General features: G+C 42.7%; 7 protein-coding genes across 7 annotated transcripts; 4 read left to right on the top strand and 3 right to left on the bottom strand.

Annotated features, from left to right (window-relative positions):
• Window positions 1-342: 342 nt before the first annotated feature.
• On the top strand, window positions 343-1493 carry Bfra_007276 (uncharacterized protein; the record flags this gene model as incomplete). The annotated part of the gene is made up of 3 exons (XM_037337650.1): window positions 343-399; window positions 464-551; window positions 823-1493. 3 exons carry the CDS (start codon window positions 343-345, stop codon window positions 1491-1493), a joined length of 816 nt encoding a protein of 271 aa, XP_037187030.1.
• Window positions 1494-1661: 168 nt separating this feature from the next.
• On the top strand, window positions 1662-2174 carry Bfra_007275 (uncharacterized protein; the record flags this gene model as incomplete). Its single annotated transcript, XM_037337649.1, has 3 exons — window positions 1662-1689; window positions 1859-1954; window positions 2032-2174. The coding sequence occupies 3 exons, from the start codon at window positions 1662-1664 to the stop codon at window positions 2172-2174; spliced, it is 267 nt and encodes an 88-aa protein (XP_037187029.1).
• A 763-nt stretch (window positions 2175-2937) lies between these two features.
• On the top strand, window positions 2938-4699 carry Bfra_007274 (uncharacterized protein; the record flags this gene model as incomplete). The annotated part of the gene is made up of 4 exons (XM_037337648.1): window positions 2938-3424; window positions 3506-3759; window positions 3814-3941; window positions 3997-4699. 4 exons carry the CDS (start codon window positions 2938-2940, stop codon window positions 4697-4699), a joined length of 1572 nt encoding a protein of 523 aa, XP_037187028.1.
• A 300-nt stretch (window positions 4700-4999) lies between these two features.
• On the bottom strand, window positions 5000-5929 carry Bfra_007273 (uncharacterized protein; the record flags this gene model as incomplete). The annotated part of the gene is made up of 1 exon (XM_037337647.1): window positions 5000-5929. One exon carries the CDS (start codon window positions 5927-5929, stop codon window positions 5000-5002), a length of 930 nt encoding a protein of 309 aa, XP_037187027.1.
• A 3163-nt stretch (window positions 5930-9092) lies between these two features.
• On the top strand, window positions 9093-10736 carry Bfra_007272 (putative 26s proteasome non-atpase regulatory subunit 12 protein; the record flags this gene model as incomplete). The annotated part of the gene is made up of 4 exons (XM_037337646.1): window positions 9093-9179; window positions 9241-9297; window positions 9350-10069; window positions 10119-10736. 4 exons carry the CDS (start codon window positions 9093-9095, stop codon window positions 10734-10736), a joined length of 1482 nt encoding a protein of 493 aa, XP_037187026.1.
• Window positions 10737-10899: 163 nt separating this feature from the next.
• On the bottom strand, window positions 10900-11817 carry Bfra_007271 (putative dihydrofolate reductase protein; the record flags this gene model as incomplete). Its single annotated transcript, XM_037337645.1, has 3 exons — window positions 10900-11114; window positions 11189-11683; window positions 11748-11817. The coding sequence occupies 3 exons, from the start codon at window positions 11815-11817 to the stop codon at window positions 10900-10902; spliced, it is 780 nt and encodes a 259-aa protein (XP_037187025.1).
• Window positions 11818-13209: 1392 nt separating this feature from the next.
• Window positions 13210-14022, bottom strand: Bfra_007270 (uncharacterized protein; the record flags this gene model as incomplete). The annotated part of the gene is made up of 2 exons (XM_037337644.1): window positions 13210-13945; window positions 13994-14022. The coding sequence occupies 2 exons, from the start codon at window positions 14020-14022 to the stop codon at window positions 13210-13212; spliced, it is 765 nt and encodes a 254-aa protein (XP_037187024.1).
• Window positions 14023-18880: the final 4858 nt, after the last annotated feature.

Genomic DNA, 18880 nt, shown 5'->3' with positions numbered 1-18880 from the left:
CCGCAGCGTTGTGAAAGGATGAGATCCATGAAATGCAGTGGCTTGTTTGGTGGCTCGTGTGGATGAAGGCTAAACTGTATTTGGGTGGATTTGTGTAAGCAAGATGCATCAATCAATCAAGAGCTTGCTACCCACCCGCCAACCCCCTTCGGGACGATGCTACCTCGTTCATCCGAGGCGTCATTCAGTATTCTTCAAAGATGGTGGAATTGTTAATATAAAGGTTCGCTCTTTTGATCTAAGAAGTGTAAGCAGATTGCAGAAAATCACTTTTATTGTCTCAACCGCTTATCTTTTTCTTGGCATGCTTCAATTGTTTGGAAATCACGACAAATAGAAACCATGAACACCATGCAGAAACTTTCTTATAAGGTAGAGCCAATGAATCAACTGACCGAGGTAAATACTATATATTTCTTTATATCGTCACCTGATTTTTGAAAATGCTGATTGCAACTCATAGGCCAAGAAGGACGAGGATGACTGGACTGGTACAACAGATGCAAACGAAAGGAGAAAGCGACAAAATCGTTTAAATATTAGAGCGTTCAGTATGTAACTTGTCAGCTCAATCCTGTGCTTTACATGCGTAAACCATCAAAAGACTTCTCTGATCGCAGAAATTTCGGATCATCCCTCCCTTTTCATCTTCCACTTTTAGAAATATTTCAATTGTATTAAAAAAGAAGTGTAGTCGGTCATCACCACCCAGATACCATGGCAATTCTTGGGCAAAGCTTTTCTTAACCCTAACTTTCTTAGAGGCTATCAGTATTTCTTGAATATTTGGATTCGGCAGTAACGTAGCTGACTTGGCCGCAGGAAGACGCAAGGCACTTGAGGCAAAGTCCACTCCGAAAGACCAATTCGTTATATGGAAGCCACAGCCCCGGCCTAACACTTCAGCTCAAAACTCTACATCCATAGCAAAGGCTCTGAAGCAGCAGCTCGCAAACATAAATCAAGCTTCAGAGGTACCAGGTTTAATATTCCCACTGCCTCTGGATCACCTTCTGACACTCATTCAATACAATGTCCTACGCGCCTGTATGACGAACCTGTCCATTCTAAACCTGCTTCACACCACTCCCACTGATTGTCGCAACACTCTTAGCGCCCCTATGTTCCCGGCACCTTCCACCATTCCACCCTCTCTCTCTCCGACCCCTTTACAACTCAGCACTTCTCACCCCCAATGGATAGATATACTTCCGTGCCCGAAAATGCGAAACAATGCGATGCTTACTTTCCATGAAATCGATGAAGATGATTTGTGTAGGGATCTCTGTGGAGGTCTTTTTGAAGATTGTAATGATTTGGATGAGAAAGGGATACTGGTCTGGAATGATCCGTGGCATCCAAGTGGATGGGAAATTACAGAGGGGTTTGCGAGGAAGTGGGGCTTCTTGTTGAAGGGCTGCCATGAAATAGTCGAGGCTTCGAATAGGTGGAGAGGATTGAGGAATGAAGATAGGTTAATTATCGAGGTTTGAACTGATCACGATTCTTGCTTTCTTATAGATATTTCTTTTTGTTGCGGGGTCTCTTTGTATATTACTACAATAGGGCGGCAGGTTTGATAATATCCAAAGTAAGATCGGATCTGTGGATGGCATGATATCAAGGGATTTGTACGTACATTATAACCAATCTCTTATTCAATGATAATCTGTGGTCCTGGCCCAATCGGTAGATAATAATATGACATGCGATGGTTATTTGGGACTGAGTATGATTATACTACAAACAAGTGCAAAATAAAACGTATGCAGATAGAAGAGTTGGCGCGATGGCTGGAATGCTCGGATGTTGCCACCTCCGTGAATTGACCAGAATGAATCCCACTAAGACTGAATAGAAGAAAAATTACCTGGTACAATAGGTCGAATCCGCAATCACGAAGATCGGTCTATTCTTGAAATCCAGCAGCAACGTCATACTGCGACTGAAATCAGTTTCTACCAAAGAGATGCTCATATCTAGCATTTAATGTTCTCATTTGAATGAACTTGACTGGCAATGATAGTCCAGAAAATTTGATTCAAAATTTTCAAGTCATCTTGAAAATAGATAGTTCGAGTGGTAATATATCGCTAAATATAGCGTCTGTAGGATTCTCAGGGGTGCGATCCTCCTCGCTAGGAACCGCTAAATCCTCCGCATCTGCCGATTAATTGAAGCGGTACTATAATCTCTATCTTTGGCGGCATAAGGATCTTACAATCAGATGCAACGCACATGACGTCGATGCACGCTAATTTTTCTAGATAGATGCAGCATATGTGTTCGACGGGTTTTAAATATTGGTCAAGAGATATTGAAATCAACTAGCGAAACAAATTACTAATGTAAGGAGAACAAGTCTAGATGTCAGCGCATCCTACATCAGTAACTACCACTATCAGCATGTATTTGAGTGAGGTTGCAATCTCTAGTGTGTAATCCCCAAAGAGGATAGGAAAGTGGCTGTCAACTGACATCATCATGTCAGAGAAAGCAGCGTGCAAAGAACAACAATGCCATTCGGTTGCAGTAATCCGAGTTACCCGTGAATGGTTAAGAAACAAGCTTAATTCTATCAGCCCCCAATGTTATGCTCTCAGCGAAAGTGAATGACACCCCATCAATACACTGTAACTTAAGATACGACTAAGATTGCCCAATTTCAAGAAAAGAGAGATGGACAAGAAACAGCGTTTAGCTGTCATTATGGAAAGGGACTGTATTATCTATACTTGCGCATAATCATCCCATGCTTGATCTTTGTTTTCATCCCGATCTCGATGGTGTAATTTCGAGCTGAAATACTGCCCCAGATCCCTCAGAACGTATCTCAACTCGCGTTGAACCTGATATTGCAGAACTATTGACAGCGGGAGTTTCTAATTAAAAGATTTCAAACACCATGATCTATGCGCCGAAATTTACCTCGACGCCATGAAAGATATATTGGTATCGTCCAACATGTCCCTGCAAGAGCCAGCGTCCGAAGAGGAACCCATGACTATACAATTCGTCTCTGGTCGGGCAAAGGATCGTACAACCCAAAGCTTGATACGATCGCATGCGATGTATGCGTTTCGAAGTAAGCAGCGACAGCAGAATGCCAAACGAAAAATTGCCGCACGGAAACTTATGCCAGTTGAACGCGTCTGCGACTTTTCGATGTCTGATCCTAGTCAATCAAGCTCATCGCACGTAAAATCATCCGCTTATAACACACTTGACCCAATTCCTGAAACTGGTATCAAGAATCACCAATACGGATACAGCCATGATACTTCACTTGAAGTCACACAAGTGGGGATGCCATTATTATTCGCTTTTGCGCCCGTTCAACTCGACCCTTTAAACTCCGCACCCCATCCGCCACCCGATATAATTTTCAAGTACTCCCGAGAGGTGAGTACAATTAAACAAATTGGTGCGTCGCGTCATGAATTTCCGAGGTGATTGTGATGCCTATGATCATGAAGGTTGTGCCGAGAGCTAAATACTCACTTAGCTTTAATATTTTGTTCGCCAGGGCCCGAGAAATTACTTGATTTCCCAAAGGCTGCTGGACAAGCCTTATCGACAAGCATCATTTATATGATATATGCCTATTCATGCTCGGTCCGAGGGACGATAAACAATGAACTGGCTATGGGATTGAGAGATTCAGCCATTGCACAAATTGGTCAGAAACTAGCTCAAGAAGGAACATTATGGTCCAATGCTACAATAGCGTCAATAGCCTATTTCTCAACAGGTATTTGGGTAGGTGAGGGGGGTCGGAGGTGGAATATTGGACGGCTAATGATAGTATTTTAGGCAATCAAACGCGATGCAGAGGAAGTCGAGGCACATATGACCGGCATAGAATTGTTGGTCAAGAGACGAGGATTGGATAGCTTTGGAGTTTATCCTTTTGGACAAACAATACGAAAGTATCTAGTGATGTAAGCCACCGTACCCTAATGCGAATACCAATTTTGTGATTAACGCAGAAATAAGGCGTCACATAATTGCGAAGGCTATCAGAGCCGAAGAACTTCCTCTGAGCTTCGGCAATTCTTTGGTTCGATTGAAAGAGCATGAACCTCATTGTTGGCGATTTATATCCCCGTTATACTGTCCATCTGGCTCATTCGAGTTTATCAGGCAGTTGAAAGGGTTCGACGACTCCCTGGTCCAGGTTTTATACATTGCCAAGGATTTGATTGACCTTATTATAGGGGGATACGAGCAAACGGTCGATAATGCCAATTACCAAAGCCGCTTATCTGCAGCTTTGTACTTTCTACAGCCGGGTACTGTCAAAATGGGTCCTTCAAATCTGACATCCCAGTACTGGATTTTCGAATGCTGTAGACTTGCTACCCTCATAATATTTCAAGCCATGGAAACTTGCACCCCTCTTCCTTCAAGCGACGAGTACCTCACATCGGCAATGATTTGCGCCATAGAAAGAACGGATGTTGACGAAACTTGGGGGGACGTGTTAGGCATATTGTATTGGGTATCTATCATTGCTTGTGCGTCAAGTCAAGCTCGATCAGACCCTGGAATTCTGGATTCGAGATTAAGCAGGACGATATTCAAGATAGCTTCTTCCGTACAAAATTTCGAGTACGCGACAGGGCCTGCCCAGAAATTTGCGCAAATGCAAATGGTGTTGGCAAGGAGATATGAATTGGCTGCCGCTGGAAAGATTTAAAAGAATCATTGAAACAATTGAAAGAAGGGACAATGAGAAATGGGTGACAATAGCTCTAAGCCGGGAGGGGAGATCGTAGTGTTTCGGAGTGAAAGTTCACCGTTTCGTTCCTGCAATATGAGATGCACAAGTGGAGCATGCGGTGGTCTGTGCGTTGATTACAATCTGACCTCGTAGCGTGACTGAAAATTGGTTACATAGTTGATCATAATAATGATTGTGTATTCAGAACCAATATCTTATATGTCAGTATTCTAAAGTAATAAAAACAGAAATGTTCCACATAACAAAAAAGACCAATTATGAACTCAAAGTGGTTCCCCAGCCTTTAATCAGGGGCACCAATTCCCCGCAATAGCTCCTCTCAAACTTGACATACCTCTTGGTCCCTCCAAAACTCCACGCCACGGCGTTCATCTCTTCCCTATCATAACTAGGTGCAAATTGCACAAACTTTTCCAACTGCGCATTGATCACTGGCCACTTCTTCGCCGCTCTATCTGGCAATTTCAATGCATAATAGCCCACCCTCTCGATTTCTCCGCTATCAACCTTGATTGTAACCGCAAATGTGTACCCCACTGCGTTGAGGAACTCTCGCATTTCAAAGAATTGAGTTTGAGTCGGTGCTTCTGCACCAGCTAATGCGTTGAAAGAGGTAGCTTGTTGTAGAGAAATGGGTCCTTGGGCCCGAAAATATAAATTCACAGTTCCCTTTTGGTAGTCGACCGCCACATGACGAACCTTATCCAACTCCAGCGCCTTGAATCTCTCCTCATGCTGGCTCAAGCTGTCTGGCACGCCCTCGGCACTCAAAATATCACCGAGTGGTCTCATGCCTCTCATGTATACCCATGCTTTTACCAAACCCTTCTCGGCGTCGAAATCACACGATTCTTCTGGTAAGCCATCATATAACGAGCTCCAGGATGTAACCAATTTCCCTAGGGTACTGACGATATCCGGAGAAAGAAGGCCGGCGGATGAGGCAATGGTTACAGTATCTATGGGTCTTCGGGAATAGAAGCGATAATTTAAAGCATCACCCAGACGGTCTGTTGCACGCCATAGAACAACACCGTCATGGAATGAATCGGAGAAGACAGAGAGAACAGTTTTGGTCGTGGACTCGGAATATGGTGCGTTGATCGCAGCTGAGAGAGTTTGGATATCGTTGAGGAAGCGCGATTGATCGAACTTTGAAGGTTCAGAGACCACTTGAACAACCATTTTGCTCTCGAAGTAACAATTATTGAGTGAGACACAATTGTCTCATGATTATGGCTTTGGAAATCCAAATATTTATATCCAGAGGCCCTTACACTCGCCCATGGCCGACGTAGTGGCTGTTGATGACCAACGCCATAATCTCGGCACACATGCAAAGTAACCAGACTGGTACTCAATCCCCGAGTCCTGTAAGAAATTTAACTTTAATTTAATGATAGAAATCTTCAACGTTCCACTCGGAGTCAAGGTGGTTGCTTTGCGGAGGATCAAAATGTGCAAAACACAAGGATTGAATTCTCACCGCATGTTTCCACTATTAACCGATGCACGGAATTTGCAACGCGCCCAGAACCATGGTATTGGGAGGAAGGGTCAGTGGAGATGATTCCATCCATCCTTCTGGAATCGTCATTGGTGTCGGTACTGGCCATTATTGGCTTGGGATGTACCAGATCAACATTGTAGTGTGGAATGATAGCCTATTTTAATTCGGGATTACGTGGGCCCCCCACCCGAAGACAATAACCGGCAATGATCCGGAATCCGAAGTCTTGCACCTACCCCTATACAACGCAAATATGGCTTTTGGTATATGACCTGCGATAACTCCATTAACTCCAATCCGTTCCATGCGGTATTCATACACGTCTTGAAGTAAAACACCACAGATAAGGCCGCAGTATAACTTGATTGTATGATGCGGGTTACGCTTAATTAATCTTTCTTCTATATCATACGAAGATTAGTAAAAATAGCGTCATGTTCAAGGGTGTTAACTTGTAGCGAAGGTTTGTTATCCTCTAGGTAAGTGATCACGTTCTTATTCCCTTTCCATGTCTCTCTCGCCCACGTCTTGGCTGGGATACTCGCCAAAAACTGGACGATCCCGAAGACCAAGAATACCAAGTCCGACTCCGGCCTCTTCACGCATTGTTTCAATGCTGCTCTTCAAGAGACCGCGATCCTTCTCGATATTTCACTCTTCCTCTTCGGAGCTCTCCCTCTCCCCGCCTCTTTTTTCCTTGTGATTGAAGAATGGACCTCTTTTCTCCTCCCTCTAATAGTATCATATTGATCATTCTTTTCCTGGCCCAGAAGAAGCAAAGGTTTGGAGCAGAGAACTGTTTTTACCAAAGAGAAAACATATTGAAAAGCACATAAGATTTAAATTGCCCAAAATTCCTGTTGATGAAATACACCAAATAACTATGTAATAAAAGGGCAACATAACATCATCGCCCCTTTCCCTCTCACAATACCAGCTTCTACTATCCATTCCTCCTCTCAACCTAAATTTGGATATTTCCTTTCCAAGTCTATGCCAAGAGCAATTGGCCACTCCCTCCTGCACCTGATACTTGGTGATAGCGAACCTTTCCCATTTTGCTCTCCAGGAGAGTGGAGAGTGGAGAACGGCGAAAGTGGAACAACAATGCCTCATGTTTCCGATGCTCTGCTCAAAGTTTCTGTAAGCTTGACTAAAATTGAGAGCCTCAAGAAATATTTTGCTTGAAATACATACTGTTCGGGAAGTTCGGAATTGGCCCCCTGTTCTACAACCTTCTCTTCACTTGACTCTGCCATAAAAAAGTAAAGCCAGCTGCAACCAGAGTAGTGTTCAGCTTCAAGAAGATGCATTATTCGCAAGTCTATCCATCCAGTATGTAGGCTGGCACATATGTAGAACAGTCTTTTAACTTCTGCTGTAGATATCTTGGAGCTGTGTGACCTGATGTTATGTCTCGAAACATTGCCTGAGGAGATACGGTCAGCGTCCGTCTGTAGCTGTGTAATTCGTCTCAGAGGTTGTTAGATGCGATAGTCGAAAAAAAGCCTGAAGTAATCATGATCAAAAACAAGTTAAGGTACGAGGATGCAAGGAAGTTTTCGTAAAGCCAATGTAGGGTTCAGCTTATTCGCTTGAGTACACCGGTGTAGATTTTCCGGGGAGGGGAGGGGGTTGAGTTTGATTTTAATCATGAACGATCCATATTCCAATTGAACTTGTACTGGAATTTGAATATCTGCGAGATAATTACGAGAAAGCTTTACAAAAGTTAACCGAAGTAACCAGAAATCCCGAGAAATACAAAGCGAATCCTGTTAAAAGAGTATACATCCCAAAAGGGAATATCCACACAGCGATAATTTTCTGCCTAGTAGAATGCCGATTCCTCCTATGAAGGTGGTATTAGCGAGATGCGATCTTAGAACTCCAAGTCTGTTAAACACTGACCTTTACCCCTCAAGATTTCAGGAGATACATGCCTGTCACAACCGATAAGTAGCATATTAACGTCGCTAAAATATATTCTCCTTATCATGCTTGGTCTTGCGTACTAATATACACACTAAATGGCGAGGACTAAAAATGTTCCGATCAGATTCCTCTATCAGTTATAACTGCGTTGACATCATCGGTTCAGATCGTTACAGCAAACGGACATGCATCTTTCTAAAGCTTCAATAAAAGTCCTGACATTATCAACTTTTATATAATGAACATATGATCATATTAATCAAACTTCAGTGCCAAGGCAGTGGGTTTGAAGATGAAATCCAACGTTGCTTCCGTTCCACGTCAAAAGATGGTAGGCAGTAAATGATCTGACACCATAATTCGCTAATCTGCTCACAATGTTGAGAGATCGAACCTCGAGGGCTCGAATCGATTTTGATAAGGGACTCTGATCGTCACTCGACGATGTAATATGGAGGCATTTGATGACAAGTAGAAAGTGTAGACTGTTGGTATGCCTGAGAGACTCCGAGTTCAAAGCTAAATGTGAAAAGAATGGACACAGAGTTTCGGAAAGCCCCAATCTATGCACATATGTGCAAGCAATGATGGAAACTCTTTATTCTACAAGAAATTCTGAACGCCCAGTGAATAATGCATTGATGCTTTTTATCGATGCAGTTTTGGCATCCAGAAGCGTCAGATTAATTAGTAAGCATGATGAGGCTGTCGAGCGGTCCCTCATATTCCGGTGACCGAAAAAACCAAGTGCGAAGTTAAGCTCAATAGTTGCCGCGTCAAGGTTGACAACCTAGAACTGTCAAACAACTCCTTCTTCATACCACCACAACAAATTTACCCTCTTTTTTGTAATTGTTCTTTGATTCGATACCCCAAAACTAAATCAATTTATCTTTTGCCATAATGTCGGACGAAACTATTCGTAAGCCTGATAAGGACTTCTCCAAAGAGGTTGACACACAACTTCCAGAAGCTGAACAGCTTGCACAGGTATAGCTCTCTTGTGATTGGAATCGTCTACGAGGTTTTCTGACATATTTTACTTCAATAGACAAACGTGCAAGGTGCCATCGAGAAGCTTACAGTGTTGGAGAAACAAACAAGACAGGTCAGACTGAGACACTTTACAAATAGGCGCAAGCCATTAACATTTCCAACAGGCATCAGATCTTGCATCAACATCCCGAATTCTTGTTGGAATTGTCACTATTTGCAAGAACGCCAACGATTGGAGTTTATTGAACGAACAAGTTCTGTTATTATCAAAGAAACATGGCCAACTTAAACAAGCTACAACAAAGATGGTACAGGTTGTTATGGAGTTTTTGGATTCGACACCAAACCTCGAAACGAAGCTTACAGTAATCGAAACATTGCGTACGGTGACGGAGGGAAAGATTTTCGTCGAAGTTGAGCGTGCCCGCGTTACAAGAATTCTCTCCGATATCAAGAAGGAACAGGGTGATCTCAAGTCTGCAACGGACATTTTGTGCGAGTTGCAAGTAGAGACATTTGGATCTATGGAGAGGAGAGAAAAGACGGAATTTATCTTGGCACAGGTCGCATTATGTATAGAGAATAACGACTGGACACAAGCTGGAATCTTGAGCCGGAAGATCAGTACCAAATATCTGTCAAGAAAGCCAAAGAAGACTCCAGAGCAGTTAGTGAAGGAGGCAGAGGATCGAGAGAAAAGAAGAAAGAAGGGAGAGGATGTTCCAGAGCCAAAGGAGGACGATGTGACTGATCTTAAGTTGAAATACTATGAGCAACAAATCACTTTGGCGAAGCATGATGACAAATACCTTGATGCTTGCAAGCATTATAGACAGGTTCTTGATACAGAAGCTGTTGAAGAGGACCCCCAGAAGCTTCATTCCGTAAGCTTTGAATTTTCACTTCTCTCCAGAACAAAACTAACAACCACAGGTTTTGCAAAGAATCATCTACTACGTCATCTTAGCTCCTTACGATAACGAACAATCCGATCTTCTCCACCGCGTCCACAAAGATACTCGCAACAGCCAAGTATCTCTCGATGCTCAACTCCTCAAGCTATTCACAGTTCCGGAACTCATGAGATGGCCCGAGGTCTCGAAGATATTTGGCCCACACCTCTGTGGAACCGATGTTTTTGATCTTTCAGAAGGGCAATCTGCAGACCCCAAAGCAAATAAGCGTTGGGAGGATCTACGCAAGCGTGTGATCGAACACAACGTTCGAGTTGTTGCCAAATACTATACTCGAATCCAAATGCCCCGATTGACACAACTTCTCGATTTGACGGAAGACGAGACGGAGAAATACATCAGCGAGTTGGTCACTGCTAAAACTGTTTTCGCTAAGATCGACAGACCTGCTCGTATCGTCAACTTCGCTAAGCCAAGAGATGCGGATGATGTTCTTAATGAATGGAGTGGAAATATGAAGAGTTTGTTGGGGTTGCTGGAAAGAATTGATCATTTGATCACCAAGGAGGAAATGATGGCTAGAATCCAACCAAACAAGTCATCAAAGGGCTCAAAAACTGGAAAGGTCAAGGCATAATGATCTTTCCTAATCTACCATTAATGATACCTACCTCTTTGTACAATTATTCTAGATTCTAAATGACATGAATCTCTTGCCCATGCCTATCTATCTATTTCCAGCTTTGTGATTCCATCGATCCTATGTATACTCATTCCGTTGATTAAAGCTCTTCTCCAACTTAGAAAGGAACATCCATATCCTCGACGCTCTCTTCGGCCACTGGCTTCTTTTCATCCAAACACTTCACCATAAATCCCACAGCCACATTACCAAACTCCTTTCCCATTGGCACAAAATGACCCCCTGGATGATAGCACACCTCCCTGCTTTCTTCCTCGCTCGCCTCTACCAAAGCCATACTCCTATGTTCTTCCACAACCGTATCCAAACTCCCTATGACATGCAGAATACGCGTTTTTAGAGGGGATTATAAAATGCGGTGTATCCATCATAAGGTGCATAGAAACCGGAATAAGAAATGCAAAATTTGAGGGGAGGGTGGTGAAGTTGTTGTTTCAGGGCAGTAAAGGAGGAGGGGTAGGAGATTGCTTCGGATGGGTTTTTAACGCATTGGAGCGCAAAAGCACTTTCGCGGTTTGCCTCCAATAAACTGGCCACAAAATATGCGGCGCATGCGCCTTGGGAAAATCCAATAACTCCATCAATTCCTCCTGCTTCGCGGATTGTGGTTGCGATTGTATCGAGGCCTTTTTCAATGCCAGCATATCTAGCTCCGCCGGTCTCGCGTTTCCACCATCCGTATGCATCGGTTGGTGCCAAGAACGGGTCGTCGGAAGGTGTATAGCCGGGAATATCGGCTGGCAAAAGGGGGATTGGAGCAGTAGGATATAGGAGCTGGATGCCGCCAGGGTAGACGGGATGAGAAGGGGGGAATTGGCGAGTGAGGAGTTTTGTCAAGGCTTTTGTCTTGGAATTGAAGGATGGCCCGGATTGAGTGTAGCCTGTATAAAATTAAGCATTCGAATTAAGAGGGCGAACACATAAAAGAAGGAGAAAACCACACACCATGCAACATCAAAATCTTAAGTTTCCTTGGTCCAGGCCCCTCCGCCGGTGTTGTGCCATTTGTAGACATACTTTGGGTATCAGAACAAAACCTACGGAAACGTGGCAACACTATGGACCTAGAGGAAAGGGAGAGAATTTGAGTGTGGAAGAGAAACGGAGTTCGAGAGAGGGGAATCGAAAAGACATGGTGCATTTTGAGAGAGGATATCTATCAATGGAGATAAGGAGGGGACATGACAAACTCGGGTCAGCCTTGCGCTAAGCTTGTTTTGGGCCGGCGAGGTTGTGGGGTTGTGAATTGAACATCATTGCAGTAGCTTTTAATCTTAAAATTGAGCAACTGTTGTTTTAGATGAGTATTGATGTTGCTATTCATCGTTCGTGGTTATGTCTCCCCTTGTTTCGTAGACTGGTCGTCGCGCAAAGCTCGATCATGAGGTTCGGGAGGCACTAAATTCGGTAAATAAAGACATCAAAAGCTTTCTCTGATATGTAGTACTGAACAATATTCACGTTTCAATTTGCAATGTCTTAAGAACGTGCAAACTTTGCTCTGGCATAACAATGCACTGAAAATATAAGAACCGGCTCGTCGCCACCCCCTTGCTCCACTCTATAGGTAAACAAACCTTAGCGAATATCATCCCTCTCCTTTCATCAGAATACCAACCTAGAAACTCAATCTGGTACCGCAAACTCGATCCAGCTATGACATTTGGTATTATTGATTTTGATATCTTACGATAGAGAGTTCCGATTCTATTAACTTTCATCATCTCTCAATTCCAAGAGCAAGGAATTTTACGTTCCGAAGTACGTGAAAAGTTTCGAGGTATATGGACTTCTGTGGGGTGAAAAACTCAATTCTCTCGTAGCCTGAACGTCGTACTATCTTTTGTTTATAAGATTCTCACAGCATTCATAAAATATACAACTCATTTACGGGGTAAGAAATGGCATCGTGGGACGACAATCTGCTTGTGAGAACGGCAGGAGAAGCTTATTCGGTTTGAAAGATCTGAAGTCTCAATCTTTCAGACCTAAAAGGCTATCAGAATCTCAAGAACATAAAAAAGCGTTTCTAGATATCTTATCTTCTTGCTTTAACTTCCAGGTGGTGTTTGCGGTTTCAGATGACTCCAATCCGCGTCTCCCACAAACGGGGTCTTCCAAAAGTCATCTCAATAATATATGCAGTTTGCGATTACTTCGGTTCTTGGTTGACAATTTTCTACTCAATTCAAGAAAGACAGACATAGAAGACTAGAAACCGGACTGCTTCCGCTTTTCTCTGGGCCTTATAACTCCAATTTTCAAGAACCCCTCGTCAAAATTCGAATCATGCAACGCGACCAAGCTCCCTGAATATCAACTATGACGCCTTACTATCGAATTTAACGAACATCTTATCAGCCTGCGACTCAAAAAAATGGAGCAATCAGTCAAGTATTTGACCATATCACCACACGCATTCATCGGCCTCTACTTTCCAATATTCATCACCAAGTTCTTCTACGTCCTGCTCGTTCTCATAGAAAGTAGCATCATATTCCCGCATGATCTCCACTCTCTCATCCATATTTATCGCCATATTGATTCTCCCGAAATCTCTCGGCAACAATTTCTCCTTGCCTTCATGCGTATCATATCTTAATACCCAAACACCTCCTCCATCTGTTGACCATCCGAAGATTAAGCCTCTTTTCTGTGCATTTGTAGGCATTGGGGAGGGTACACCTGCTTCTTGGTAAATGTCTTCTGAAGAAGTCCATTCGCTCTCGTGATGACGTTCGCTACTCCACCAGATTGCCCCAATCTTTCGTATCAAGATACAAAACTCATCTTCTTCAATAGGATCATGTGATCTTTGAGTTGGGTAAAGACGATTCAGAGATAGGAAATTCATATCCACAATATTAGCATTTTCTTTGATGAAAATGCCACCGGTAGAGGGGTAACCATATATTGTGCAGCCGCTAGTGTGGAATATCGCACGCATGGTATAATTGAAGGCGGGATAGAGTAGACGACGTTCCGCTGCCATACGGGAGGCCGCTACAAGTATTGGGTCTACTGCAAGAGGTTCAGGAGCTGGAAAAAGAGATGGGAAGGTGCGATAAAATTTGTCGACAATCATGGGAGTAATATCAGTGCCGAAGAAGTTTGCTAGGAGAAGGAGTATATAAATTCCGGCGCTAAGTGTATGTGAGTGGTATGCCAAGTGAAAAGAAACTGAGTCTTACCCAACACCTATAATTGTTGGGAAAAGCATTTTGGTAAAATGTTTTGAGTGCATGAGGAATGTTTCGCGGAATTCAATTCAGCAATGATTAGAATTCTATCACCTTTTACTTTCTTGTCCTTCGATTTGATGTTGTAAGATGTTGTTGCCTAGTCTCGCTAAGCGGCTAAGTGTGCTTTCCCACACTTATCCATAAGCTGTGACGAAAAGACTTGGGGTAAACGACGTATGTAATTACTTCAATCACCGTGGCCGATTTTTAATTTACCTAGACAATTTACATCTAGGAAAGACAATTTTAATCTCACATTCAAAGCATCAACACCAAGCGTAAACATGTGCATGAGGTTGAAACCTTGCGAGTGCAATCACTAGACTATTATGCTCAGCAGCGCAGTCACTCTGGCTGCCTATATTCCCCCAGGTTGACAATTCTTTCAGTCATTCCCTCAAAAAAAATCCATCTCTCCTCAATCAATCTCAGAGAAACTTTAGCCCCTAACATGGCGAGGTCAGGCAGATGTCTTACCAGATCAGCGTGGACGATCATGGCCATTTTTGAACCCTTCAAAAAGCTATTGTCCAGTGTTAGATTTCTGATCCCATAAATCGCATGCAATATTGCAGTTTTCATCTTGGTTAGCTTGCGTAAGCCACGCTTCAATGCGTGCCTTGAATACTTTACCCCCTTCCCATCTGTTTTTCGCCTGCTTTCACCTTCTTCTCTTTCTTATTGAACGTTGGCTGGTTGCTATTAGCCTCAAGTCTGAATCGATGTGAACTCAGGAAAATATCATGATTGAGTTTTAATCTGCAATTTTCATAAATTTCAAGAGACGGAAACGTAAGAGGTCTGACTTGCCAATCTTGATAGCACCTTTTCACCGAGTCAATCTTCCCGCTAGTGGTATGGAATATAGTGTCTATATCTCGGATCATCTGACTAAAGCCATGAGTTATACATCAGTACATCGTGCGAATGTATTGAAACCAACGTTATATCTATACTTTGCGCTTTCTCAATTCGTGCATTCAAATATCTTACGTTATCTATCAGTAATTTAATGCACTCTTATTTCAAAGGCCACTTCATCTTGTGCGAAAGTGCTTCTACTTGACTTCTCAGTCCTTGCTGAGTCTTCTCATGTACTAAAAGCCGAGACTGGTAGAGTTTATATTCTTTGCCCAACATCGAGTCTTTGAACATGATTCCTTCCAAGCTTTTCAGTCTGTCCTTGAACTCCTGGCTACTGGCCTCATCTTGTAGCATTTCATTTCACCTCCAAAGCTCCATCCAGAAATCATGTATCTCATCAAGTATATTACCCACTTCCATATCCACCTGCTTGACACCTTGAGCTTTGCGAAAACACGATATGCTGACGTACGAAGGCAATTGACAAATCTGATACCGGATCCTATGGCGGGTGAAATGTATATTGCTTTGTATTACCAGAGTGTTGACGAAAGAGAAAGCCTTGGTAAGATGAGATACTTCTGAGCCAGAAAGTTGAGAAGTCATCACCAGGTTACACGTAGTTGATCATTTGAAGCACATCAGCTAATGCACAAGAGAAAGCCGCTACGAAATCATTTTGATGACGGTTTAGGCAGTCACTAAGATTTAGCACACGAAAGAGGCAGTCGAGTGCATCTGGTCATGTAAAAAACTATTTCCTACTCGGCCGTCATAAAGCAAGAAACCCGCAGTTCTCTCTGAGGAATGAGACCAATTTTCCTGGACAGCTTTGTTCTAAAGAAATTATACGTGAAACGAATTCGAGAGTGCCTGAAAGGCAGGAAAAGATATATCAGTTTGTGGGAATGTGAAGGTTGGGAGGTCTTTTTTTCTCTTTCCACAAGAAAATATTTTGCAACGTCTCTACCTAAAAGATATTGTCAAAATATAATATTATAAAATCACTCGTCCTTTTTCTCTTCAGAGGAGATAAGTGTAACAGGATAAGCAATTTTCCACCACGATTCTTCGTCTTCAGACCGTAGAAGACCTCCTCTATCCTCTCCGATTCAATTCTCTGGATCGTTAGGTGTGCTCAATCGTAGACAAGAACTAGATGCTAATTACTATATACTCTTGAATGTTAAGAAACTTCAGAAGCTTCCCTGAAAGGTTTCCTCTAATCTAGACTGAGATTCCAATGCTCGAGAATTTACATAGAACAGATACTGTAAGTATTCACCAGTAGATTGAAAGAACCCGCCGACCTCGCTGTCGCCACTGGACATCGATAACTTTCAACTTTGCTTGTTATATAAGATTGGGATTGAGATGGGCATCTAAGACGGAAAGTCAAGACGGGATATTCTTATTGAGCTGGTGTCGTAGAGGTTGATTCGATGGTGATCTGTAAGCTATTGAAGGAGAGGAAAGAAGGTTTCCGGTAGAACAACGAGTAACGGTGCTTGAATTTTCTTGAATTTGTTGTGATTTTGGATGTATGAACCGGTGGGAAATGACAACGAGGCTATAAAGGGGTAGGAATTGAGAAGATATTTAATTATCGACAATGATATAGGCAAGCTATTGTTGAGTGGGGATAGCCATGGCACCCGTTTATATCGCTTTCAATGAGGTAAAATTTGTTCACAGAAACACTGAAATGGATTATAGAGTGAGGTTAGATCTGTCATTCGAACAGATTTCGCCTATTCATTCGTTATATCAATACATAGGTACCAAGATATAATATAATACTAGAAAAACCTACAAGTTCTTGAATTGCATGGTTGATTTTATCTAAATTCTAAAGACCAGATTGTATATGCCCTCAGTCATATGATGTCCGCATACAACCGAGTAGTTGGCTTTGTCCCGCCAACCATAGATTTGAGTATCAAATTATATTTAAACCCCTAGATCGCATAGCTCACTGGCCTACGGAAAGCAGAAGATACCACGGCAACTAGAAGGTCTGTACAATCTCCAATGTTTGGACCACCGTTAATCCACGTGTGATGAGTGACAGAAGATGATGTGACAACCGTAACACTTAGATACTACGACAAGCGTGATTGGCATCACCAAAAGTCTCACTGTAATGATAATCGAGAGGCTCAAAATGCAAGTGTCACAAAAATACGAGTAAAGACGAGACATACATATATGCCGGCGGGAATGTTAGGATGAACACGGTACCTGCGTTGAAAGCCTGTTCAAAGGATCAAGTCCTAAGGTTTCACGGCAGTGTGGTATGTACTTCGTAGTACGCTGGCAACACTTTACAGCATGAATTTCGAACCACTGCCGAAATTGGGGAAGCACTCGTTCGTTCACTGCGCTGGCAACCACGTTCCACTGTATAAAGAAAAACGGATCTCTGGAGTCACGACATCCGGGATCGTCAAGCCGACATAGTGTTAATTTCATTCTTGAAAGGATGAAGGGCTAGAAGGAAAGAAACTCTGGAGCGAATGCGGAGAAGTGCTACTTTGCAAATTTTCAGGACTGACATGCTGGCATGCAATTTCGGGAAGTATGGGAAGAAGTTTTCGTGGAAACATTCTTGAGATGGATGAACATTGGACAGCAAATTGATGAAAACAAATCCGAACGCGTATCCACTCTCGAACCCAGGATGAAAGATGAAAAATATGCATTTCACAAGTTCCACAAAACTAGTGAAGTTTTCTCCGTTCCTCTCCTCCATCGGTTCGCACCCGCCTTGCGTAGATATAACTCCACCATGACGATATCAAGACTCGATTAGTTGCATCTGGGCCGATTATTCAATAAATTGAAAACCGCGTAAACAATATTGAACTTTAATATACATAGTCCGTAAATTGAAGGCCAAAGTAAATATAGTATAAAGACCCCATAGTTCATTTCCGCTTATCGCCAGGAAATGTCTTAGACTCTTAGGGGCGCTTGATATCGACACTAACGCCATATTAAACCTCTTGGTATATTGCACGTGAATAAATGGAGGATCTGCGTTTGCGTTATAATTAGGATGATCGTTGCGCAAGTTGAAAAAGAAGGTCGAAATACGACTGTGATAAAATCTGAGGGCGGCGAGCGCGGAGAACTTTTGTGAGAAATAGGAGAAAGGAACACGATCTCGTATTACCTCACCTCACCTCTTCGAATTTCGTTACTTGTCACCTACGGAAAGACGGTGTGATCAAAATCCGAGTATCTCGCTTGCACATGCTTCCCGTGTACTGTACCTTTTCTTTTCCCCCCTCGAGTTTGAGTAAGATGCAATATGTGTGTACCTGCAGATTTTTTTAGATGTCTCTGATCCACGCAATTCGCCAATGCAAGGCAAGATCTCGAGACTCGAGCTGACATAAGATTCCCAACCTCCTGAGCTGATGATACACGAGATGGAATCGGAATACAGCGAATACGAAAAGTGCGAAGAGAAAAGATCGAACTTGAAGTAACAGGAAGGAAGGATTCTTTCGTACGAAGTACAATGTAAATAAATGCCTATTTTGACTGGGCGGGGATTTCAAAGTCTCTTGAAGCAAAATGAACGCATTTGATTTGTTCTTGAACTCTGCGAAAGTAATGAAAGATGGGTTTCAACAGGTTGTTGGCCCTTGCAATGTAATCCTTGATCCTCTAGCGAAGCGAATAGAGAATCTATTTAATCTGAAACGGTGGAATGAGATTGCTCGGACTAGAGTCTTGGATAGGAAACCACGAGGGTAGCAGGGATTATGATTGTGATTGTGTGAGATAGAATAGGTCCAATACCTACGAGGTTACTATGTAGAAAGTGGAAGAGTGGAATGAAGATGTCTAATTTGAAGATACCAAATTTATTGAAAAGCTTCCGGCGTTTCGCTGATACAGAGTAGTAAAGGATTATAGCGTGTGATTTACATGCGTGGTATTTGCTTGAAGCTTGTTGAGTAT

The sequence above is a fragment of the Botrytis fragariae genome (assembly GCF_013461495.1).
Source record: "Botrytis fragariae strain BVB16 chromosome Unknown tig00000795, whole genome shotgun sequence".
Taxonomy (NCBI): domain Eukaryota; kingdom Fungi; phylum Ascomycota; class Leotiomycetes; order Helotiales; family Sclerotiniaceae; genus Botrytis; species Botrytis fragariae.
The sequence above is the reverse complement of the archived record's forward strand: the minus strand, read 5'-3'. Positions and strand labels throughout refer to the sequence as shown.